The 25,846-nt window shown below is 39.9% G+C and overlaps 1 protein-coding gene across 7 annotated transcripts in view; it reads left to right on the forward strand.

Annotated features, from left to right (window-relative positions):
* Window positions 1-25,846, forward strand: part of VCPKMT (valosin containing protein lysine methyltransferase) — a 29,641-nt gene extending 3,795 nt beyond the window's left edge. Inside the window, exons 6-9 of one of the 7 annotated variants that reach the window (XR_012120523.1) lie at window positions 1,550-1,853; window positions 3,059-3,131; window positions 3,741-23,757; window positions 24,652-25,843. Coding sequence is in view for 1 of the 7 variants with exons in the window: in XM_037016320.2 (XP_036872215.1) it covers window positions 1,550-1,564 (15 nt within the window). In the remaining 6 variants the exon portion in view is untranslated. Of the gene's footprint in view, window positions 1-1,549 lie in introns of all 7 variants that reach the window. The other 6 variants (XR_012120520.1, XR_012120521.1, XR_012120522.1 and 3 more) reach the window with 6 other exon arrangements.

The raw sequence follows: 25,846 nt of genomic DNA on the forward strand, positions 1-25,846 counted from the left end.
TGTGACTGGTATAAGGCAAGGACATGTTCAGTTTTAGAAATTAAGGATGCTAAATTTAACAAGCCCCACTTGTGTCTATATTCTTTGCTTTGATTGAAATTGCTCATGATGAAGTTCTCTGATTATGTAAATTCTAGCCAAAAACAAATAATTTGTGTATTTGGGACGAGACTAGGTGTTAGGACTGTAAGGAAAGATGAGTGGTGGGATTACTAATTCAGATTAACTAAATTTTATGTGGCATGGTGCGAGACACAAAGATAAATAAAAAAATGTTTTATGCTTTAAGGGATCCAGTATTAGCTGAAGCTGTTATATAGTTTGAAAAGTAGAATTCTTTTTGAGATATAAAGACTTTATGTTTCCTAGCAATTAGGACTTTTTTTTGGTAAGATTCATTTCTTTTTTTTAAATTAATATTCACATACCATAAAATTCACCCTTTAAAGTTTACAATTACGTGGTTTTTAGTATATTCACCAAGTTGCACAACCATCACCACTCTCTGCTTTTAAACATTTTCATCACCCCAAAAAGAAATCCCATACCCATTAGCAGTCACTTCCTATTGCTGCCTCCTGCAACCCCTGGCTACCACCAATCTAGTTCTCTCTGAATTTGTCTATTCTGAATATTTCATATGAATGAAATTACATACTATGTGGTTTCCTGTGTCTGGCTTTCATTCAGCAGTGTTTTCAAGGTTCATGTCATAGCATGCATCAGTACTTTATTCCTTCTGTATTTGAATAATACTCCTTGTCCATCCATTAGTCATTTGATGGGTATTTAGTTGTTTTTACTTTTTACTGAATGAATAATGCTACCATGAAGATTTATGTAAATATTTTTGTGTGATATGTTTTCAAATCTCTTCGGTATTTACCTAGAGTAGAGTTTAGGTCATACAGGAACTCTGTGTGTAACTTCTTGAGGAATTCCCAAACTGTATTCCAAAACTACTATACCATTTTACATTCCTGCCAGCTATGGCTAAGAGTTTCAATTTCTCCATATCCTTACCAACACTTGCCATTGTCTATCTTTTTGATAATAGCCACCTTAGGTGCAAAGTGGTATTTCATTGTGGTTTATATTTTCATTTCTCTAATGACTAGTGATGTTGAATATCTTTTCATATACTTATTGGCCATTTGTATATCTTTACAGAAATACTTTGCCTGTTTTTAAATTGTGTCTTTTTCCTGTTGATTTGTATGAGTTTTTTTAATATATTCTGGATAGTAGACCCTTACCAGATATATGACCTCCAAATACTTGGTCCCATTCTGTGCATTGTCTTTTTTTTTTTTTTTTTGGTAGTATGTCCTTTGAATCACAAAGGTTTTTAATTTTTATGATGTCCAGTGTATCTTTTTTCTTTGTGCTTTAGGTATCAGCAAAGAACAACCTCTAACTGTTATGCATGGTTGTTCATTTAAATGGCATTTAGCCATTACTAGGCATATAACCTAGTATTAAGTACTCAGTAAATACTTAATTTGTGATAAAAAGTCAACCTTTAAAGTTACCATTTTTTTTCTTATAGAAATTTCCATCATGAAATCTTTAGTCATCTTACCCAAGCCTCTAACAAAATGGGTAAGCCAAAGATGTAAATGGAGCATGTGAATACAGCACAGGAAGATTGTGTTCACAAATTTTCCAGCATGTCCTTAGAGATCCAATATACAAATGACAACTACCATGGGCTGGCCACCTGCAACTTGAAAAATGATTGACTACCTGCCTGCCTTCCAATGGGCCTGAAATCCAATTTAGTTTATTTTAAGTCAGCATCAAGTTCTGCTTAAAAGAAACACGTGTATCAGTCACTTCTCCAATAAAAACAGGTATTCACTATAAAAACAGTGAAGCAGCATGGTTAACTCGGTGTGTTTTCTGGAAACTAGAGATAAATTGTTCTAATTTCTAGAGGGAGATATCTAGTACTATATAATAATGTTTAATATCAAACCAGTAAATTATAGTTTGTCTTCAAGATAGGTAAATTTAAAAGGTTTTCATTTTAACATAATTATGCAATGGTTTTTATCATACGTATCCTCCAATTCATTAATTTTAAAACAACTTTCATACTTAAATGTTCTTTTACTTAAAAAAAAACTGAAAATACTATTTTGTATACTCACATCTGCCAAACTATTATTCTTTTCCTTCATCATGTCTATGTGAGTTAGCACGTAGTTCTATGTGAGTTACACTGTAGTGAGTTGGTAGGAATGAAAGTAAGAAGTCAGGAAATTGGGAGGGGGAACAGTTTCTTTACAAAATTTAGCACTTAAGGATGGAGAATAAAAAACCCAGTTTTAGGCTCATGTACTTTTTCTCATATATATCTTCCAGGAAGATGTTTCTAAAATCACTGGCATTAACTTGTTCACGTGAAACAGAAAGATTATTAAGTAACTACAAATGTAGTTTCTGCATACATTTAACAAATGGTTCTGATTCTGTGTTGTTGCTGTTTTGTGTTATGATAATCATATGCTCACAGAGTGATCTGTCAAGGACTTTAGTCACACCAGTTCCAAAGAGTAATAGTAACTGGATGGAATTCTGGTACTTACAGACATTGTGCTAGGTGGCACATTTTATGTGTTAAACATTGTTTTTGAGATCTTATTAGGACTTTTTTCAGAGATATTTGAGAGATAACATAATATAGGTGACTGCTTTCCAGCAAGAGCAAAAGCAGCCCCATATAGAGAAATCAAGTATCAAAGTCAAAAGAACCATTCTTTCCTTCAGGCTTCCTTCGATCTTTAGTTAGTTTTGCTGTTCTTTTTCAAAATACTTGTTCACACTGCCTTTAGCATTTCATTAAGCAGTTAATGTAACCTAGATAGATAATACTTCGTTTAAGGTAGCACCAGCTATTACTAGTGAAGTCTTAGGACAAACAACCAATTTCTAGCATGTTCTGTAAAGTGAAACTTATAAAAAAGTTTGACATTGACCAGCTGTGGTAGTCCACCCATATTCCTCAGATCCCTTTTCACCCTCTTTCCCTTTTCACTGTACTTTTAATATACAGTACCTGTGGGTCTTTGGCCTGAAGTGCCCCTTGGCATTCCTGTATGAAAGCCCAGCTCCTTTACCTTGGACAGGTAGGTGCATCTTATACTCCAGAAATCCCTGGGGGGTCAGGCTGAGGTCTACTGCTGTGCAACTTCACCAAAATCATACCCTTGTTTGTGTGTGCTTCCTCCCCTCCCCTGTCCTAGGCCCACTCCTTAACACTTGCTTGAAGACGTTACTTATATACATTCATCATCTTCTTCTGGGGAACTGACCTAAGTGACTGTAGAATTAACATATTTGTAAGAGTCAAGTGGGCTTTTTTTTTTCCTATTCTGGAATAAGGCCGAACTGAAGGTTCAAAGGCCCTCACATTTTAAGATCAGACAACCACAGGTGGTTAGGACTGATGAGCACTGCAGGGCTTACTGAGGGATGGCAGTTCATATTACATGTCCTGTCACCACCATTCCACAGACTGCTGGGGGAATCTGGGCGAGGTTTCCATTTGGAGGAGTGCAGTGTTGGGGAATGGAATTTAGTTCTTTGGGCTCTCATGAGGGAGGGAAAAGGATGCATTTGCACCCAGAAAACATGGTAGGGAGGCCATGATTCCAAGAAGGAAAGACCAGCGTTTTTTCCACCTAGGTGGATTTGTATTTACCCAGCAAAGACGTACATCTGTTGTTTTATTCCAGAGCATGGGAATGGAATTGGAGAGGTGTGGAGTGTCAGGTAAGGAAGATGGATCCTGCCACCCTGAGAGTTGGGGGCTAGAAGACTTCTGCAGTAACATGGGGAGGTTAAAAGGCAGGAACAAAAAGATGAGTCAAGTGTGACGCCACAAGCTAAAGGCCAACCAGAATATGGTCAATTCTCAAATCCTAAGAGACTGCCAGTTACAGGGGATGCTCAAGAACAAGCCTCTGGTCTTCCAGGCAAGTTGGGGCATTACTTCTGCACAATGAAACCCATAGGCCACTTAGAAAAATACAGTTACAGCCAATCAGTCCCCACTGTAAGGTGGTATTTCTCAAACTAGGCTGCACATAGGGTTGCCTAGAAAATTAAAAGCATATGAAAGCCATATTCAGGCCCTATCCCAGTTCCAATTAAATCAGAAACTTGGCGTTTTTGTTAAAGGGCTCCACAAGGTTTTAATGTTTAACCTAAATTGAGTACCATTGCAATAAGCAACTTCTAGCATCTATGTTTCAAGGGGAAGAGAGCAAAGGGAGGAGAAATAAAAACAAATTGTGATTAGAATGGACCTGTAACTACATAGGGAGGGAAAGAGCTGTGAATCCAATGTGGAATCTTCTATGATGTAAGAGATTTCAAAATAAACAGGACAGAAACTGACTGTTTTAGAGAATTGGGCTGAGAAGGCACAAGTGACGCTACTCAAAAGGAAAGGCAAATTCAACAGCTGGAAAAATTGTTAACAAATTAGTCCTCAGTGATGTGAGTTATAACTTTAAAGGTCTTTGAGGTTGCATAGCTTTGAAGCTTAACTTGCTATATAGTTCATAATGAAGGGCCTGTGGATCATATATTTGGTGAAGTTGGGAGTGAAGTTAGGTTATTTTTAATTATGTCAAGAAATATTAATAATACAGAATGATTGTTAGTGGGATTTTTTTACACAGCATGTATTTTAAATTTTTCTTAACCCTTCTCCTTGAAAATTTCCTTGTTAAATGCTGCCAAATGATATTAACTCAGAATATCAATACTGTATTCATTTAAAGAAGAGAGTGGGTCATAGACATATGACTGTTGTTCTGAAGGTTCCCTGCAGATGGCATTGCTTGCTTGACTTTAAACCATTTATAGAGAGGATGTTTTTAAAACAGGGTATTTTGAAATGGAATCATACTTGTGTATTTCAAAGGTGAACTAAATTACATTTTGAGGAATAAAGCTGCCTGTCATAGTTGCTCTCAGAATATAACAGTTGGTTTAGTCTGTTCAGGCTGCTGTAACAATATACCATAGACTGGGTGGCTTATAAATAGCAGACTATCACAGTTCTGGAGGCTGGGAAGTCCAAGATCAAGGTGCCTGCTTCTTCAAAGTCAGCTGTTTTCTCACTAACCTCACATGGCAGAAAGAGCAAGGGATCTCCCTTAGGTCTCTCTTATAAATGCACTAATCCCATTTATGATAGGTTCGTCCTCATGATTGACTCACCTCCCAAGTGCTCCACCTCCAAACACCACCACATTGGGGTAGCAGGATTCAACATAGGAACTTCAGGGGGACACAAACACTCAGACCATTTTTTTATAAAGTTGTATTTGATGTATCTTTCTATCCATTGCATTCTGATACACCTTTTAATAGAACATTGATGGACTCACTAGATTTTCACAGAACTCCAGTAATACCTAAAAACCTAAAATAATGTCTTAAATGACTCCAAATACCCAATTGGTGAAAATGGCTTTTTTGAATTTTTTAATGTCACTCATAAAGCTATATAAATTGCAATTCATAAACTATTTCTCTGCTGTTGATACATTCTGTGAGAAAAGGCAGACATTTAAGAGGCTAAATTAGTTCAGGTACTAAAAATTTAATTCACCTTGAAAGTACCTCTTACATAATGAATGATTTTATATCTGAGGTACTTGAAACTTCTAATTAATTTTAATTAGTTTTTCAAACCAGTGTACCTTACTCACTAGAGTAGTAAGTAGCTTTTCCATCAAAAGCTGAAGCTATGTCTGGCTTTACCACAGTCCTGTAAGCTTAGGCCAGCTGTTTGACTTTTCAGTTTTTCTTTTTCATCAAGGAACTTCAGGATTTGAATTTTTGATTTGTTGGTAACATTGTAATGTACAATAATCAGTTGTCATAACATAAAGACCTTCAGGCTAGTAATACAGAAAAAAATTGGCAATAAAATTTTACTGAAAATTAATGGAAAAGCAAAGTTTTCACTTTACATAATTTTGCATAGGAAACAGTAAGTTTTCAAGCCATTTTCACCAATTGGTTATTGGGGTCATTTAAGACATTGTCTTAGGTTCTTAGGTATTACTGGAGTTCTGTGAAGATCTAGTGAGTCCATCAATGTGAGATGCATTTCAATAACAAGATTGTTTTCAAATAATAGACTTAGTATGTTAGAGCAAATTATCTCCATGATTTTTTTACAATATTTTCATAATGGTTCATAATGAATTTTTTAACATAATGTTTTCTCCTGTGCATTCTCAAAACAGTATGTTAAGGGCCCTGAGACCAGATTACCTACATTCAAATCACAGTTCTGCCATTTACTGACTGTGTAACCTTGAGAAGTTAAACCTTGTGTGCCTGTTTCATCATATATAAAGTGAAGATCATAGTAATTAATCTACTTCAGAGTATGCCTTGGGGGATTAAATGAATTTAAAGATGCCATGCACTTAGGTACCTGGCCATTAGTAAGTGTCCAGTAAATGTGATTATTCTAGGGATGGAATTACTTTACACGGGGACTGAGAAAATGTGTATAATGCAAGTTGATTTGTATCTTGTTGCAGTGTGAAATCTGGGCTTTTTGAGAGCATCGGACCCATGTAAACATTATTCCCTCATGATGGAAATGGTACCTGGGGTGGGAGGAGATTGAGAGCAATGTTCCACAGTATTGCTATTTGAGCAAATAAGCAAATCTTTGCTTTTCATTTTTATGATTCTAAAGCAAGTGCATTGAAAGGCCAGTAGAAACAGTAAATCCTCATTTCTAAATAGGGGAGCCTGGGCTTGCTTGCTGGAGCTCCAAGATTAATATTCAAGTGCCCTGGACCCATAGTAAATAATTCTTCTACATTCTTATCTCTGTTAAACTGAGACCAGTTAGGTAGCAGGTAATTAAAACACATCAGCATTGTCATTTTTCTGAAATCTGGGACTTGACTTATCTGCATAACTATTTTCAGAGTTTAGATGTATTAACTCTAAAATACTTCTGCAATAGTTGCCTCCTGGGCATATGATCTTTTACCATATAATTTATATGGGCAGGAGCTTAGTTTACCTAATCCCTCAGGTTGTCTGACCATGTCTGTACCAGTAGACAGGAATGAGAGTCAGAGCCTTGGTTGTATCTGCCGCTCCATAGCCAGTGTAATGTGGCACATGTGCTTAGTTGCATTATGTTAAACTTTCAAGACCTTTTTTTCAGTTGATGGAAAAAATTATAACACTAAATAGCTGATTTTAATTTTTAGAAATGCTTGCTACGTTTAATTTGATGAAGAATAAGTTCACGCTTCTTAATATAAGCAAGGTTAAACACAATATTTCTTACTTGCAAAACAAAATTAAAGCTATTGAAGATACAGTTCTTGTAGGCTTAAAAGTTTGAGTAGTTAACAGATTTCCTTCTTGTTGTTAGTTCTGATGAAGTATCACTGGAGTGTGTTAAGTCCTTGATGGGTCACTGCTTTTCAGCACTCTTTGGTAATTCTTTTAAAGTTTTATTCTGATTTGTTTACCTACTGAAATACAGTCATTAACTATCTAAGTTCTAGGTCCACATATTGGCTCCTCATTGCTTTGGTAAATCACTGGCAGTTTTCTGTATACAAAAATACAAACAATCCCATGTATCTACATTCAGTACTTGACCTTGTTCTTTCAGGAATGTTTCCTGAAACCTGCTTGTACGGCATGTACAGTATAGCTGCATATTGGGGTTCTTCAAATATAAATAACATATTTTATCCAAAACTTAGATGAGAAGCTTTACATTTAGATTCATCATGAGTGTAAAGAATAATCTCATGACATACAATTTATATTGAATATAGGCCTGGTTTCTTGAAACTTAAAAACAGGAAAAACAAGTTTTATACTCCCACAAATAATAAATGTTTAATGAGAGAATATCTTCAGATTTCAGTGACATTTATGAATGTAGATACAATAATGTGCTTTTAAAATAGCTGTCTTCTTTCTGAATCTGTCACAAGTAGATTTTTAAAAATTATTTTGTTCAAAACTCTTTTTTCACCCTGAAGCATATATCTGATACTCATATATGGTCTGTTACTCTCTGTGTGAAGTAAGTATCTGGTTGTTAACCTGAGATTTCAAGGAAGAGGAGAGAACAGTAGAGACTTAGTATGACTGCTAGCAACAAAATTCCCAACTAGCTCTGGAAGACAGCCCCAGTTGAGTTCGAAATCCAGTCACCTTCCTTTTATGCATCCACCTTGAACATTGTTTTTTACTTCAGGAGAAAATTGTTCACTTGATTACCACCAAATCTAGCTGTATGTCCTTGGGCAAGTTAACCTCTCTGAAAGTTAGTGTTCCTTTCTGTAAAATATGAATGCTATTTACTGGATAACACTGTAGTGATGGTTAAACTAGATATTACACAGGGACAAGGGTAAGGAAGAAAGGCATCTCCCAGGATAAGCTTCAACTGCTCACTCCGAGAATTCAGACTGGTAAGTTCTCCTAAACCAGAGGTGCAAAAGAAGGCATAAGACATATAATGTGGTCCAGAGAAAAGAAGCCAAAGCCTCGATTGCCAATAAGGAGGGATTCCGAGGCTGGGAGTGTGCCAATCATTCACTTTTATGTCACAGTCTGACTTCTTCACCTCCTCTTTAGACTCCACCTTCATCACAGGAAGGCACTAAGAAGTCACAGGGGAGAAGAAAGAGGTTGCTCTTACCAAAAAAATCCTTTAAGATGTTATTAAGATCTAAGGCATTACTGGTTTGTTACTTCCCCAGAGGATATAATACCAAAGCAAAACAAAACAAAACAAAAACACAGAAATACCCCCCTTTGAAACCACAAAGGTCCCAACACAGCAGACTGGCAGAGGCCTCAGAGGGCAAGAGCAGAACTTAGCAGAGGTGTTCTTGGAGACTCCTCAATACTGTAAAGGGGACAGTAAATGAGATATGGCTTATCGCTGTTTTAAGTTTTTCCACTTAAAAAGTGAAGGTCTCATACAGAAAGTGCCTAGAACAACATAGAAAATATTCTCAGTACATTTAAATTTCTCTTCCGTTCTCCCATTATCAAATATACCCTCCATGGTTTCTCTGAAACATTAGACACATTTATTTACTCTTGCAATTCTGTCGACAAAAAGGTACTATGCTAAGTGTCATGAAAACACATTGGTTCTCTGTTAGGTACCAGGGGCAAATAAACTGATAAAATGCAATCCATACTCTTAAGCTGCCTACTCATTCATAATATAATAGACATGCAAAAGTAGTTGCAACTCTGGGAGAAGTACAATAATAAAGGTAAAAATTAGCTCAGCACTGCACAGAGGAGATTATGGTTAACTCTGCCTGGGTTGATAGGGAAGATTTCATGAGGGGACCATTGAGTTGATTTTTAAAGGATGATTTGGAGCCCATTGGATAATCTGTTAGGTTCTAGACAAGCACCTGCAGCTGCGTCAGACACTGGTTTTGGTGTTATTGGAACACAGGGTGTATGTAGTAAATGGCTGGTTGGCCAGAGGGAAGGACATGGAGAGTCTAGGGTGCCATATTCAGGAGTGTGAGTTGATTCTGTAGGCAATGAGAGGATATTAAAAAGGGAAATTCACTGTGTCATGTCATTTTAGATCATTCTGACAGCAGTCTGGAGAGTGGACTGGAGTGGGGCAAAACATGAGACAGAGATTAGGAAGCATGAACAATGGCCTACACAAAATAGATTAGGATGGGTGTCTGCAGTCAGGGAGTAGCAGTAGAATGGACAAGAAGGGATGGATTTGAGGCCTGTTGTGAACCTAGACTGAACAGAAAATAGTCGTATAGATGCACGTGGAGCATCCTGGTGGAGTCGAGCCTCCACAGTACACGTGATGTGCTCTTGTGCACATCAGAAAGGGTCCCTTTTCTTTAAAACACTTCCTGTTGGGTAAGTGTAATACACTACTTTTATTAGAATGACAGACTTTACTACCACCTGGTAGAAGATTGCCATGTATACAGATTGTACACTTTGTAATAGTTTTAATTTCTGCATTAACTTCAAAACAATAATGATATCTACAATGTTATTGTATACCCTTTCAGTGACATTCTGCAGAACAGCCTGAACAGCCACACACTATAGTCCTGTGAGGTATAATGTAATTAGCAGCTAAATATGTAGTTTGGGGGCAGAAAATAATGTAGTCAAAGATGAGATCATACAGATCACCCTAAATGCATACATTGAAAATGGATTGAAGATAAGACCCTGGGAATTACCAAAATTCAAGGAATAATTGGAATAAAGGAGAAACCTTGAAAATGTCTTCTCTTTTGGCTTCAAACTTAAATATGTTGATGATCATACAGCTCCTACTTGTGTACTTTGTACGGAGACCTCCAACTAGCCTTTCAAGAGCCAAGTTCAGATTTTGTACATCTGCCCCCAAATCATAGTGATGCTGCCTTCCAGTCAGCAGTTTAGTTGTCTACCACACAACAGTGCTTGTACGTTTAATACTTGGTCCTTATTCTAGAAAAATGAGAGAGGACCCCCCAAAAATGTTACTAATGCTAAGAAGCTCAGGTCTTGAATTAATAGCACATAGAGCAGGTTAGAAATAACTGATGCTCAGAAGGCTGCAAGTCTTCAGCCTCAATGCTGCTCATTGAACTTAGTTTGTGATGTGAGTTCAACTGAGAATACCGAGACCACTGAAAATGTTAGTGTTGAACATGGAGATCTAATTCATTTTCTCTTTGGGAATGGAACTCCCTCCTGTTTGCCTTTTGAGAGTTCAGCCTTCTCCCTCTGCCCAGTGTCCAGTTGCTCCTCCTAGGTCATCATCCTAAGTTCCTTTTCCTTCTCTGTTGCCTACTTCACAGTTCCCCAGAGTTCTGTCCTTTGACTGCTCACCTGTATGTACTCACCTTCATAGATCTGCAGTCTCATGATACCAACTACAAGCTTTGGTAGATTCCTCTTCTCTGACCTCTCTCTTAAGCTCTCACCTCACCTCTTCAGCTGCCTGCCTTCTTTCTCTCCTTTTAGCAGCATATCTATTTCTGAGCAAAATTTTTGCCAAATAGACTCTTCTGCCTCACTTTATGGTTTTACTAATGGTGACATAATGCTGTTACCATCGTTGACTCCTGCCTCTATGTAGAATCAGTGTATCACATTGGAAGGACTAACTCCCCTTTCTGTTTTTACTGCCATCACCTCCGACTGGGCTTCATTACCTCTGATTTATGCTCTTGTGAGTCTCACCTGTTATCTCTCCACATAACATCTGTGCAAACAATGGTGACAAAACACTGTCCTAACTTGGAGTTCCAGGCAGTTTGTCATCCTGCTCAGAAACCTCACCACAGCCTGTCAAGTAATAGAAACTTCCACACTGGTTATTCATTACCACCTCAGTGTATCTCCTCTTGTTTCTGTCTTGCTCATGATCTTTTCATGTAGCAGACAGTTGTGGCTATGACTTCTGTCCTCTGTCAGACCTTCTCCCAACCATCTGATAAAGACCAGATTCCTAAGAACCTGCATGACCCTCTGCCTGCCTCAGCCAAGCCCAGCCAAACTGCCTCATGTCCTCAATCACAGTTTAGGGTTGGTATCACATGATCCAAGCTACCCCACAGACTCCTGGATAAAAGGCACTTCCTCTTTTCTGGGGTAGCTAATGAAGGATAAAATAAGCCTTGAGCTGCTCAAAAATAAAAACACAGAGGAAAGCAGAGTTAAGAAGCAAAGAGAAATTGGGACACTGTCCTGATGGTTGAGTTTGAACTTCTGAAACCAGCCATGCCCAAAGCCAGCTGTACTCCTAGACCCCAGTTAACATAGCATAGTTAACTTTGTTCTGCTGGTTTGGGATTGGGCTTCTATTCCCTGCAGTGGAGCAGATTCTGACTGGTAGAGACTTTGACTTTTCTGCTCCTCAAACCCTACTCTTTTCTTAAGTTCCTTTTGATCTACTGACTATGCCAGGAAGTAATCTGCTTTTAAAGTCTTCATTTTGTCCGTAATATCAATCTAATCATCTAAGTAGTTGATTCACTAGCTTCCTAGAGTAGTGTTGATTGTTGATCACACTGTGGAAGTCTTAACCACCCATCAAACTACAAAAGTAAACATAAAATTAGAAAGCAGAAGTGAAATAAAAACCCATTGGGGATCACATACAAAGGAAAACCATCAGGCTTTCATCAGATTTCTCAACAGAAACCTTACAAGCTGGAAGGGAGTGGCATGATATATTTAATGATATGAAGCAGAAGGGCCTCGAACAAGAATACTCTACCCAGCAAGGTTATCATTTAAATTTGAAGGAGGGATTAAACAATTTTCAGATAAGCAAAAGCTAAGAGAATTTACCTCCCACAAACCACCTCTACAGTGCATTTTGGAGGGACTGCTATAGATGGAAGTATTCTTGAGGCTAAATAGATGTCATCCAAGGGATAGAAAAAACAGTACAGAATATGATACCTAACATATAAAGAATGGAGGAGGAAGAAAAAGGAGGGGAAAAAAAAGAACCTTTAGTCTCTGTAATAGCATACTAAGTGAGTTAAATTGGACTGTTAGATAGTAATGGAATTACCCTTGAACCTTTCGTAACCACGAATCTAAAGCCTGCAATGGCAGTAAGTACATACCTATCAATAATTACCCAATTATCAAATGTAAATGGTCAGAATGCACCAATCAAAAAACATAGAGTCACTGAATGGATAAAAAAACAAGACCCATCTATATGCTGCCTACAAGAGACTTCAAACCCAAAGACATAAACAGACTGAAAGTAAACGGATGGAAAAAGATATTTCATGCAACTAGTAGGGAGAAAAAAGCAGGAGTTGTGGTACTTGTATCAGACAAAATAGACTTCAAAACAAAGTAACAAGAGACAAGGACATTACATAATGATAAAGGGGTCAGTCCAACAAGAGGATATAACTGTTATAAACATCTATGCACCCAACAAAGGATCACCTACATTTGCAAAATAGATAGAAACAGAATTAAAGGAGGAAATAGAATGCAATGCATTCATTTTAGGAGACTTCAACACACCACTCCTCCAAAGGACAGATCAACCAGACAGAAAATAAAGAGGCAGAGGCACTGAACAACATATTAGAACAGATGGACCTAACGGACATCTACAGAACACTCCATCCAAAAGCAACAGGATACACATTCTCAAGTGCACATGGAACATTTTCAAGAATAGATCATACACTAGGCCACAAAAAGACCCTCAGTAAATTCAAAAGGATTGAAATTGTACCAACCAGGTTCTCAGATCACAGAGGTATGAAACTAGAAACAAATTACACAGAAGAAAATGAAAAAAGCCCACAAACACATGGAGGCTTAGTTCCTAAATAATCAATGGATGAATGACCAAATAAAAGCAGAAATCAAGCAATATACGGAGACAAATGACAACAATAGTTCAACAACACAATCTGTGGGATGAAGCGAAGGTCGTGCTAAGAGGGAACTATGTTGCAATACAGGCCTACCTCAGGAAAGAAGAACAATCCCAAAAGAACAGTCTAAACTCACAATGAAACTAGAAATGGAAGAACAAATGAGGCCCAAAGTCAGTAGAAGGAGGGCCATAATAAAGATTAAAGCACAAATAAATAAAATTGAGAAGAATAAAACAATAGAATCAATGAAAGCAGGAGCTGGTTCTTAGAGAAAATAAACAAAATAGATAAATGCCTAGCCAAACTAATCAAGAAAAAAAGAGAGTCTACACACAGAAACAGAATCAGAAATGAGAAAGGAAAACTCACTGCAGACATCACAGAAATACAAAGAATTATTAGAGAATACTATGAAAAATTATATGTTAACAAACTGGATAACCTTGAAGAAATGGACAACTTTCTAGAAAAATACAACCTTCCAAGGCTGACCCAGGAAGAAACAGAAAATCTGAATAGACCAATTACCAGCAAGGAAATTGAATTGGTAATCAAAAAAACTACCTAAGAACAAAACGGCTGGACCAGATGGTTTCATTGCTGAATTTAATCAAACATTTAATGAAGGCCTAATACCCATCCTCCTTAAAGTTATCCAAAAAGTAGAAGAGGAGAAAATACTCCTAAACTCATCTACGAGGCCAACATCACTCTTAATACCAAATCAAGCAAAGACACCACAAAAAAAGAAAATTACAGACCAATATCCCTGATGAACATAGATGCAAAAATACTCAACAAAATATTAGCAAACTGAATTCAAAAATACATCAAAAAGATCATCCATCATGATCAAGTGGGATTCATCCCACGGATGCAAGGATGGTACAACATTTGAAAATCAACATCATCCACCACATCAACAAAAAGGACAAAAACCACATGATCATCTCCATAGATGCTGAAAAAGCATTTGACAAAATTCAACATCCATTCATCCATAAAAACTCTCAACAAAATGGGTATAGAAGGCAAGTACCTCAACATAATAAAGGCCATGTATGACAAACCCACAGCCAACATTATACTTAACAGTGAGAGGCTGAAAGCTTTTACTTTAAGATTGAGAACAAGACATGGATGCCCACTCTCCCCACTTTTATTCAACATAGATCTGGAGGTCCTAGCCACAGCAATCAGACAACACAAAGAAATAAAAGGCATCCAGATTGGCAAGGAAGAAGTCAAACTGTTGGTTTACAGATGACATGATACTGTACATTAAAAACCCTAAAGAATCCACTCCAAAACTTCTGTGGCATTCCTATATACTAACAATGAACCAGCAGAAAGAGAAATCAGGAAAATAATTCCATTCACAATTGCATCAAAAAGAATAAAATACCTAGGAATAAACCTAACCAAGGAAGTGAAAGACCTATACCTTGAAAACTACAAGACACTCATGAGAGAAATTAAGGAGGATACCAATAAATGGAAACATATCCCGTGTTCATGGATAGGAAAAATTAATATTGTCAAAATGGCCATCCTGCCTAAAGCAATCTACAGATTCAGTGCAATCCCTATCAAAATGCCAACAGCATTCTTCAATGAACTAGAGCAAATAGTTCTGAAATTCATATGGAACCACAAAAGACCTCAAATAGCCAAAGCAATACTGAGAAGGAAGAATAAAGTGGGGGGGGGGGGCGGGTGGAATTACTCTCTGTGACTTCAAGCTCTGCTACAAAGCCACAGTAATCAGGACAATTTGGTACTGGCACAGGAACAGACCCATAGACCAATGGAACAGACTAGAGAGCACAGATATAAACCCAAGCACATATGGTCAATTAATATATTATAAAGGAGCCATGGATTTCCAATGGGGAAATGACGGCCTCTTCAACACTGGTATTGGCAGAAATGGACAGCTACATGTAAGAGAATGAAACGATTATTGTCTAACCCCATACATAAGTAAAGTCAAAATGGATCAAAGACCTGAATGTAAGTTACAAAATCATAAAACTCTTAGAAGAAAACATAGGCAAAAATCTCTTGGACATAAACACGAGCAACTTTTTCATGATCATATCTCCCCGGGCAAGGAAAACAAAGGCAAAATGAACAAGTGGAACTATGTCAAACTAAAAAGCTTCTGTACAGCAAAGGACACCATCAGTAGAACAAAAAGGCATCCTAGAGTATGTGATAATATATCCATAAATGACATCCGATAAGGGGTTGACATCCAAATTATATAAAGAGCTCACACACCTCAACAAACAAAAAGCAAATAAGCCAATTAAAAAATGGGCAGAGGGACTGAATAGACACTTCTCCAAAGAAGAAATTCAGATGGCCAACAGACACATGAAAAGATGCTCCACATCGTTAGTTATCAGAGAAGTACAAATTAAAACCACAATGAGATTTCACCTCACACCAGTTAGGATGGCCACCATCGAAAAGATAGACAACAACATGTTGGCGAGGTTGTGGAGAAAGGGGAACTCTACTACACTGCTGGTAGGAATGTCAATTAGTTCTACCATTGTGGAAAGCAGTATGGAGGTTCCTCAGAAAACTCAAAATAGAAATACCATTTGACCCAGGAATTCCACTCGTAGGAATTTACCCTAAGAATGCAGAAGCCCAGTTTGAAAAAGACGTATGCGCCCCTATGTTTATCGCAGCACTATTTACAATAGCCAAGAAATGGAAGCAACCTAAGTGTCCATCAGTAGATGAATGGATAAAGAAGATGTGGTACATATACGCAATGGAGTATTATTCAGCCATAAGAAGAAAACAAATCCTACCGTTTGCAGCAACATGGATGGAGCTAGAGGGTATTATGCTCAGTGAAATAAGCCAGGTGGAGAAAGCCAAGTATCAAACGATTTCACTCATCTGTGGAGTATAAAAACAAAGCAAAAACTGAAGGAACAAAACAGCAGCAGACTCACAGAACTCTAGAATGGACTAACAGTTCCCAAAGGGAAAGGGACTGGGGAGGATGGGTGAGAACGGAGGGATAAGAGGGGAAAAGGTGCATAACGATTAGCACACATAATGTGGTTGGGGGGACACGGGGAAGTCAGTATAATGCAAAGAAGATGAGTAGTGATTCTGTAGCATCTTATACACTGATGGACAGTGACTATAATGGGCTATGTGGTGGGGACTTGATAATAGGGGGAGTCTAGTAACCATAATGAGTAACCATAATGTTGCTCATGTAATTGTACATTAACGATACTACAATAATAAAAAATAAAAAAACCATTGTGGGAGTGGTTTAATTTTCCTGTGTTAACAAAAGAACAAATCTACCACCTTTGCATCAGAAAATGATTTGCAAAGCAAGATTAGGAATCTTAGGCGTCATCTAAGAAAGGTTAAACTTCTTTACTGCTTTTCTCTTGGGTTAAGCCCACATTTAGTTTGGAGTTTCAGTTTTTTACCTCTTTTATTGTAATTCCCTTTAGTTACAAAGCTTTCAGGAAAGTCAGACACCTGGGTATAGCCTCCATGTGACAAAAAGTGAGGAGGTAAGGATTAAAAAATATCTTGCCCCACATTCACCCTCTGGGAGTTCCCACAGAGAGCAGCAGCATCTGCATATAGGGACATCTCTGGAAGGGCCCCACCAGATGGACGGGGCAGAGCTGGAAGAGCCAGGGAGGGCACCCACACTGGCTGGACCATTCAGAGCTGCAAGATAAAACTCACCTATCCTGGTATGTATCAGAGGGGTGCTCTGTAATGGAGCGGGCCCTTAGTGGTGCATATTTTATAAATACAATACACATTTTACTGGACTTTAGATGTAACAATCCAGAAAAGTCAAGATGATTTGGAAAGATTAACATCTTTTTATATCACCAGATTGGAAACTGTCAATACAGTCTATACTCACATCATATTATTCCAAACAAATTGGTAAGGTAGTTTTAAAAACTAATTTCTTTTTGGGGTGCCTTAGGTCCTTATATTGTAACCATACAGCATTCTGAAACCAAACTGAGAAAAAAATATAAAGACCATGAATTTCAAAAGTTTTTGAAATGATCCTTGACTCTCACAAGGGCCAATTTATGAAAGACATAAAACAACCATTCACTTACTGTTCCCATGATAGTCCTGGGTTGATTTTAAAGGCAGCTTTGATGGTTGACAGGTGATGATTGCACTTGTAAGAGAATTAAATTACCAACCAATAGGAAACCAGATTGAATGTTGAGGGGGCTGTGGATGGGCTCAGGACTGTCAGAATAGATATAAGCACTACCATATGTGATCTTGCTTAATGAGATCAGGTATAGCATGCAACCCAAGCTAATATTGCCACTTAGCAATTCAGAGTGTTGCTTTGAAATAAAGATTTCTGCCCAGACCTGTGAAATGTGCACACAGAGAATGGTGTGTGTGTGAGAGAAGGGGCAGGGAGGGAGAAGGCTGTAAGTAGATGTGTCATTGATAAAAGTCTGGAAAGATTCTATAGCTTTATTGTTCCTAACAGTGTCTCTACAGCACAGGCATAACTTGCCAAATAGCCTTGAAAAAATGTGTTGCTCAGCAGCAAAAAAGAAGAACATTGTTTGCTGTCCTTCAGGAGGACCCTGGGAAGGGAGTGCAAGTCTGTAAAGAGAGAGCCCAGGACTTTGGTGTTCACAGCCTCCCCTGGTCGGGAGGAGGGCGAAATCTGCCCAGAAACTCTTCTCCAGCCATAGGAGAGTTCCCACAACTCTGAATCATCCATGAGTTCCCAGGGCAGTTTGCTACCATCTTGCCAATCATCAATGCCAAGTACAGATTCCAATTCGAAGAGTGGCCATGCAGACTCCCTTCAGGTCACCTCTCCTGGTTTTAAGATTTGCCTCTGCACATCTGGTGGAAACTTCCCAAGGCTGGACGGAAGCCAGAGGGTGAAGGCTGCCCTCCTACCTCTCCTGCCGACCATCTGTGAGTCCTTGGGCAGGCTCCTCCGTCTGAGTTTGTTTCTCCTTCTGCAAGATGGGGATGATGGTGGTGGTGGTGACATTTGTTTTGTCCACCCACAGACTTCATTAGGATGTTGAAGCAGGAAAATGGATGTGAGACCCAGATGTCAAGTTGAAAGTTGGATGGAAATGTGAGTTACTGTGTTTGGTGCTTATGCTGGACAAAAGGCTTGATTTCTCCTTCGCCCTTCTCAGCCTATTGTGCTCCAGTAGAGAATAAACAGTTCATTCTCCAGGAGTGCTGGCTCTCTCTTTTCTGGCAGCTGTCTGCGGATCTATTCCTCTCTGAATGAGCAAGGGTTCTTAGGTGAAGGTCCGTGGAAGGGAGTGGAGACAAATTGTGGCTCAGGTCCCCTTCAGGCATTCTTCCTTCCTGAGTTGGCCTTAGGCCAGACCTTACCAATCTTCCCCCTCACTCTTTGTCTTCTTGGAATGTCCAGACAGAGTTACCGTGTCTCCTCATCTATGTCTCATTTCATTGATCCTGAGGGAATTCAGGGGTGCAGGTCTTCCTAGGCAGACTGTCAATGCTGCTTTGGTTTGTGGGCGTTCCAGGGCCCGATTTGAAGCCGCCCAGATCATGGGAAGCCCTGCTGTGGAGACTAAGGCTTGGACACTGGGTTTCCAGGGGTGCCAAGGCCCCGAGGGCCCGGCTTATAGGGCAGGGCTCTCCGCAGGGATGAACCTCAGGGCGAGGCTCAGCTGCAGGACCCTGGTGTTTACTCTCGGCTGCCACCTTTGCGCAGAGAGGAAATTCTGGGGCAGCCTGGGAGGGTGAATACAGGTGGCAGAGGACGCAGTGACAGCAGTGCGGAAACCACCCTGAGATTGCTGCACACCCTCCGTGTCTTGAGAGCAGCATCCCTGGGTTTGCAGCTGAAGAAACTGCAGGCGCACCTCCCAGGGAAGTCAGGACCACGTTCAGCTTCAGTCCTCAGCCACAATCTTCCCAAGGGGCCATCCCGCGCCCCTTACACAGCGGAGCATGGCTCAGAGCCGTTTGTCCACCGCCGACTTCCTCCTTCCAAGGACACTACCCATCCAACACAAGAGGACCCGAAGGCTTATTACACGCCTCTGTGCCCCCTCTGCCAGCTGTGGCACAATGGATGGGGTTCCCCTTTGGTCCTTGCACCTCAGTATGACCATTCATTCGCACCCACATCAACGCTGGGTGGAAACAGGAAGCTGTTCGCCTCGCCCAGGCCTCTCCCAGACCTCCGTTCCTCAGAGTCAGCTGTTTGTCTTGTGTGGCTCTGGTGACGTTTTTTTCGTGTTTCTATCTTGTCTCACTAACTTCATGGCCCCCTCCTTGAGGACAAGAACAGTCTCTGCATCCCACATGATCCTTGCATTTACTGCTCGAGGAATATGCCATTATCCAGGTTATAATTAATCCAGCTACCTTTTCTTGAGCTTCTGCGATGTGTTGGTAGGTCCTGTAGGGAATAAACATGAGTAATGTGAATGAAAAGTTAGACAATAAAGTAGAGAAAGAGTAGTAACATGTTTCACCGGAGTTTAGTGGGAATGAGGGTGGGGGGGTGTGAGAAAGCACGTGGAGAAGATGAAAGGGGAGAGATCGCGGCTGAAGACAAAGGAGAGGTTGCCGGGGGTCTAGATGACGGATGCAGTGAGGTGTGCAGGAGACCGGAGAGAAGGAATGAGATCCAGAGCACAGGCAGGTGAGTCCATTCAGGAAAGAAGAGGGTCCCCTCTTAGGGAGGACTGTTGGGAGGAAGGAGGCAGGGCAGAAGATGGAGCTAAATTTGGACAATGTGGAGGGGAAAAGAGTCTGTCATCAATGTCCTTGAGCTTCACTGTTAAATGAATGAAGAAGACATGGGCCCCAGACATTAGGGAGCTTAGGCTGTTGCTGGGGTGACTTGGAAGTGGCATCTGTGACACAGAAAAGGCTATGTGGCCTGGCTGGAGATCAGGGAAAAGGAAATGCAAAGTTGGAAAACAGGAGCTACCCCTAGGGTCATCTTTCCCTTCCTCCCCCCAACGTACTAGGACCTGGATGCTCGCAGGGGTACACACCCCTGAGCTGGCCTTCTCCGGGTCTGGACGCCCCCACTCCCTTCCCTCAGAATGCCCCTTTCCGGCTTCCTGTCAACTAACCGCTGCCATTTCAGTAGATGCTCATGGCTTTGGGTACTTTTTCTCTCTCAGGTAACTGTGATGATCTTGAGGGTAAGGGGTGGGGAGGTCTCATTAGATTTTGGCTCACAGATTTTACATCAACTCTGGCTCAATATGCTACATTGTTAATTCTCAGAAAGATGACAACGTATCAATTCACCATGTGGCCACCTTGCCAAATATACCAAAATATCCAATTTACCAAAAGCTTGTTTCAAGGAGTACTCTCTGTATGAATATATTCATGCATATAATGTTCTCAAATATAGTCAGTGAATATAAATATATTCTTTATGCATAGTCAGAATTCTGTAGATGTCCAACAAATAGAAATATATTTTTATTGTGAATATAGTTAATATAATTTGTTGTGGCTGCATTGTGTCCCTCCAAAATTCATATGTTGAAGTCCTAACCCCCAGTATCTCAGAGTGTGACTGAATTTAGAGATAGGGTCTTTCAAGAGGTGATCAAGTTAAAATGAGATGATTAGAGGGACCCCTAACCTTGTATGACTGGTATGCTTTTAAGAAGAGAGGGTTAAGACACAGGCAGACACAGAGGAAGATACAGACAAGGCAGCCATCTTCCAGGCCAAGAAGCCAGGCCGCAGAAGAAAGCAACCCTGCCGACACTGTCATCTCAGACTTCTGATCTCCATTTCCATGAGAAAATGACTTATGGTGCTTAAACCACCCAGTGTGTAAACTTTGTTATGGCAGCCAGCAAACTAACACAATAATCTCATAACTACATTTTAAAATATGAGATATATTTCATCAGTATTTTCAGGAATGTTTAATTTGTCAAAAGATTTGAGTTAGAGTAGTTTAGACTTCTCATAAATATATTCCAGAAGATATTCACTTAACATATTAAAAGTCAACATAAAACACTGTTCAAACTCATTGACTCTTTTCAGAAGAATATTTCTTAAAATTTTGATAAATGTGGCAGATTAGTCATTGATTTCCAGCAAATCTGGCTTCCTCCCCTGTTCACACATGTGATTAGATGTCCTCTGTGCAAAGGAGCTGGTGGTGTGGGACATAGGCGGCCTATAGTAGAGTTCTCTTTTCACTCTTTGAATGCATACCAGGCACTGCATAAGATGACTTCCCAAATGAGATTCCCTGAATTCTCACAACAAACTTGCAAGATACTCCATGGTACAAACAAGAATATCAGAACTTAAAGCAGTTAAATAATTCCCCATGTTCACAGAGCTACTCATTAGGGAGAACATTCTCTCAGTCTAACAGAGCTGGGTATAGGTCCCAGCTCTGCTGCATTCCCAGCTGCTGACCTGATGCAAGTGGCTTAACTTCTCTGTGCTTCATTTTCTTCATTTGTAAAATGGGGACAATGCTACATGGGGTTGTTGGGTGGATTAAATGAAACTATGTTTGGCACAAAGCCTGGCACATACAAAGTCCTCACATATAGGCAATTACTATTCATTTAGAAACTATGACAAATAAATATAACACTAGACATTATATAGCAGTGTTCACAAAGTGCTTTCAAATGAGGAAATAAAGACAGAGAAGTTGAGGGACTCATTTGGGACCCATCCAGTCTTTTGTTCTATTTAGGTCTTCCCGCTGATTTGTTGAGACGGACCCACGTTAGGGAGGGCAATCTGCTTTACTCAAAGTCCTCCAGTTTACACTTTAATCTCATCCCGAAGCACCCACACAGAAACATCAGAACAGTGTTTGACCAAATATCTGGGCACTGTGGCCCAGTGAAGTTGACACATAAAATTAGCCATCGCAATGTCTTTGCCCCTCTCCATCAAGAATTTTCTGAGAGCTTAAGTGTGGCCCTGACCTAGGCCTCTACTCCCCACATGCCCTGATAAGGTGACAAAGGGCTGTGGTACAAGGTTGAGTCTTTGAGCCCTACTCACCTATCCTTTCTCCTTCAGGAGAAAAATGCTGTAATGAAACAATTTACTGTGTTTCATTTTCAGTTTATTCATTTGTTGTATGAGGCTGATAGGGTTGTAGATGAGCATTTTTTTTTTACCTCTCCCATTTCCTTTGATATGGTTATAGTGTTTTAATTATATGATAACTATACACTTGCATGCAACTTAATGAACTAGTAGGGAAAATATGTTACAATGTTCTCTTAAATTATGGTACTTGTTTAAGGTTAGCTTAAGCATTGCTCATTTTTAAAAAAATCATTGAGATAGAACTGCTAACTTCAAAAATAGATTTTTTTATAACATCTTAGGTATAAATGGTGTTAAACTAAAAGCTAAATTCTGCATAAATCACCATCTTGAATGTCAGGAAAAAGACACAGTTTGGGGACTGGTCTAAAGTTCAGGGGCAAAAATCAGCCTCTTAAGTTTTAAAACTCCAAAACAGAAGTCAGTGAAAAAGTATAAAACAGGCAACAGCTTTGTGTATTAAGATTATCATAGCTATTAGGTAAGCTTGCTAAGGACAGTAAGTAGAAAGTCTCACCTAGTAAACAATGCAAATAATAATACTGCAAGAATACTCAACTGGCCAGATATCTGAAGCACTTCAAAAGGAAGAACTGTAGTAAAAAATAAGCACCTTATATTTATATGGCACGCTAAGATTTTAAATGATCTTTCATTTACATCAATCTGGTTTGATCCTTGCAAACCACCCCATGCTGCAGGAGAGTCAGATGTGACTCTTCTCACTGAGATTCACAGAGGTTCTATGTTCTATGACTGCAAAATGGCAGGAACAGAACAGGCTGAGATCATCTTTTCCTGCCTCATAATCCACCCAGTGTCTTTGTTGGGTGCCTGGGACTCACAGTCAGGGTACAGGGGTGGTTGGAGGAGAACTATGGACAAAAAGCAAATCATGGCCATTCTTGCTGATTGGCCCACTGCAAAGGAAAATAAGAGTCAGTTCAAAATGGCTCTGTTTATTTTGAATTAGAGTTTTGTGCATCATATAAATGTGCAGGTCTACCCAGAACTAGTAAAGGCAGAAGGGGATAAAAGGGGGATGAGCACCTTAACACAATTTCTGCCTTTCTCACCAACCAAAAAGCCTCCCAAACCTTGAGGAACGGAAATGGAGGCGGGCCAGGGAAGGAGTGCTGCTGCGGCCCGTGTTCTCCCTGGGGCGGCAGCCACACCATCAGAGCTGTGAAAAGTGAGTCATGTTTTTTCCATCAAGACTTCATACAGATTTTTGGGGAAATTTGTCATTGAGGATACAGTAGAGATGACTGTCCTTTTTCGGTAGTTTAGTATTTTTCTGGAGGGAAAGAGTGTAAGTCAATTGGGGATTAAATTGCAAATTAAAATAAAAATTAAAGGTGTGTGATGTGAGCCATGTTCATCTTTTCAGGGGATCAGCACAGCCAGCCTCTTTGAAAGAGAAAATGTCAGATGGTTGCAAAAGTATGAAGGGGTGACATTTTTGGTCCCACCTTTCATGCTAGGAGTGGCCCTTCTTTTCAAAATGACAGCAAAGGGTATCTATAGGCACCACTAGGTTTACAAGGCACTTGCATATGCACCATTATTTTATTTAAGCTTCACTAAAGCAGGTTTGTGGGCCCTACTGCAGATGAGATAGCATTAGTCCCACAGCTAAGCATACTCATTGGTAGGCTTCTAGCTCAAAGCCCACACTCCACGTCATCACCAGGTGGACCCATTCCATTTATAGATACAGGCAGAGTGGCTGTTATGATTTCTCGTTCACTCCTTGTTAAGAAGGGGTCCAACAATCTCATTTTGCCTGGGATTAAAGGGTTTTCCAGGACATGGGAGACTCCTGGGCAAACTGAGACCACTGGTCACCCTACTTATGCTTCCTGGAGTCCTCATAGGAAATTCATCAAGAGCCACACTGAGTGCTAAAATTTTTTGGGAGGACACAGCTATATATGCATAGGATTTGCCTATAATTTCCTTCTACTAAAGCAATATTTGCAGGCATGTTAAATTTTAACACTTTGCTATTCTCCTAAGATTGTCATTTTTTACTATTTTTTCTTCTTTGTTTCTTCTTACTTCTTTATTGTCTCAAATCTCTAAGGGATGGATGGGGAGGAGAGATGGAAACAGGAAAAAAAAGACATTGGCTCGCATTTCCAAAATATGGTCTTGATTGCAGTATGTTGAGGACAGATCTGCAGTAGTAATTCTCAAACTTGAATAGTGTGGTAAGTAGCCTCTAAGATGGCCCCCAATGATTCCTGCCCCAACTCTCCCAGTCTCTCAGAACTCTAGCTCTGGGAAAAGCCAATGGCCCATATGGTAAGGAATTGATATTTCCAGCTAATAGCTAGCAAGGACCTGAAGCCGACTAACCACCATATGAGTGAGTGCTGAATGCTTGGGAGCAGATTCTCAAGCACCCATGGCGTCTTGAAATCATTGCAGCTTAAACCAAATCACTGCAACATCACAAGACCAAGAGCCAGAACTCAAAGCTAAATCAGTCCCTAATTCCTGACCTGTACTAACTGAGATAATAAATATTGGTTATTTTCATCCTCTGTGTTTTAGGGTAATTTGTTTAGAAGCAATGATAACTAATACAAATGTGCATCAGAATCACTAGATAACAACTTGATGGAATATGTATTTCTGAGCCCCACCCCTGGAGATTTTATTCAGTAGATGTGGACTGCAGTCTGCCTTTTTACCAGGAATCCTAGGAGAATCAGATCTGAACAACTTTCTGCTTGAGAGCACAAAGCTAGAATAAACACCCCCTGGAAAGGCCTAGCCCCAGGGAACACAGTAAGGGGGGTATGGTGCCAAATAATATACAGGACACCCAGTTATATTTGAATTTCAGAGAAATAACGAAAAAATGTTTTAGAATAAGTATACTCCCTGCAGTATTTGAAACATATTATACTGACACATTTCTTACCTTGAAATTCAAATTTAACTGGGTTTTCTGTATTCTTATTGGCTAAAACCCTGACAGTGAAGACCCAGCCAGCAGTCAGGTGGTGCCTCTCTTTTGCAGATGGAGGGATTTTCATCCCTGAAGGGATGATGAGGGGCCTGCAGGCTGCTGGGCTGGGTCCTGCCCCTCTCCGGCACTACAGGCAGGCCTCAGAAAAAGGCTTAGGGAGGGCTCGGACAGTCCTCCCACGCAGCCCCACCCTGCCCTCAGGAGACCAGAGACTGGGCCCCTGGTGGTGGAGCTGCTGGGCAAGGGGTTGCCTGGTGGACCCTGCCACCTAGTGGGCACCACCCACAACTCTGGGAACTTG

This window comes from Manis javanica, chromosome 8 (genome assembly GCF_040802235.1).
Source record: "Manis javanica isolate MJ-LG chromosome 8, MJ_LKY, whole genome shotgun sequence".
Taxonomy (NCBI): Eukaryota; Metazoa; Chordata; class Mammalia; order Pholidota; family Manidae; genus Manis; species Manis javanica.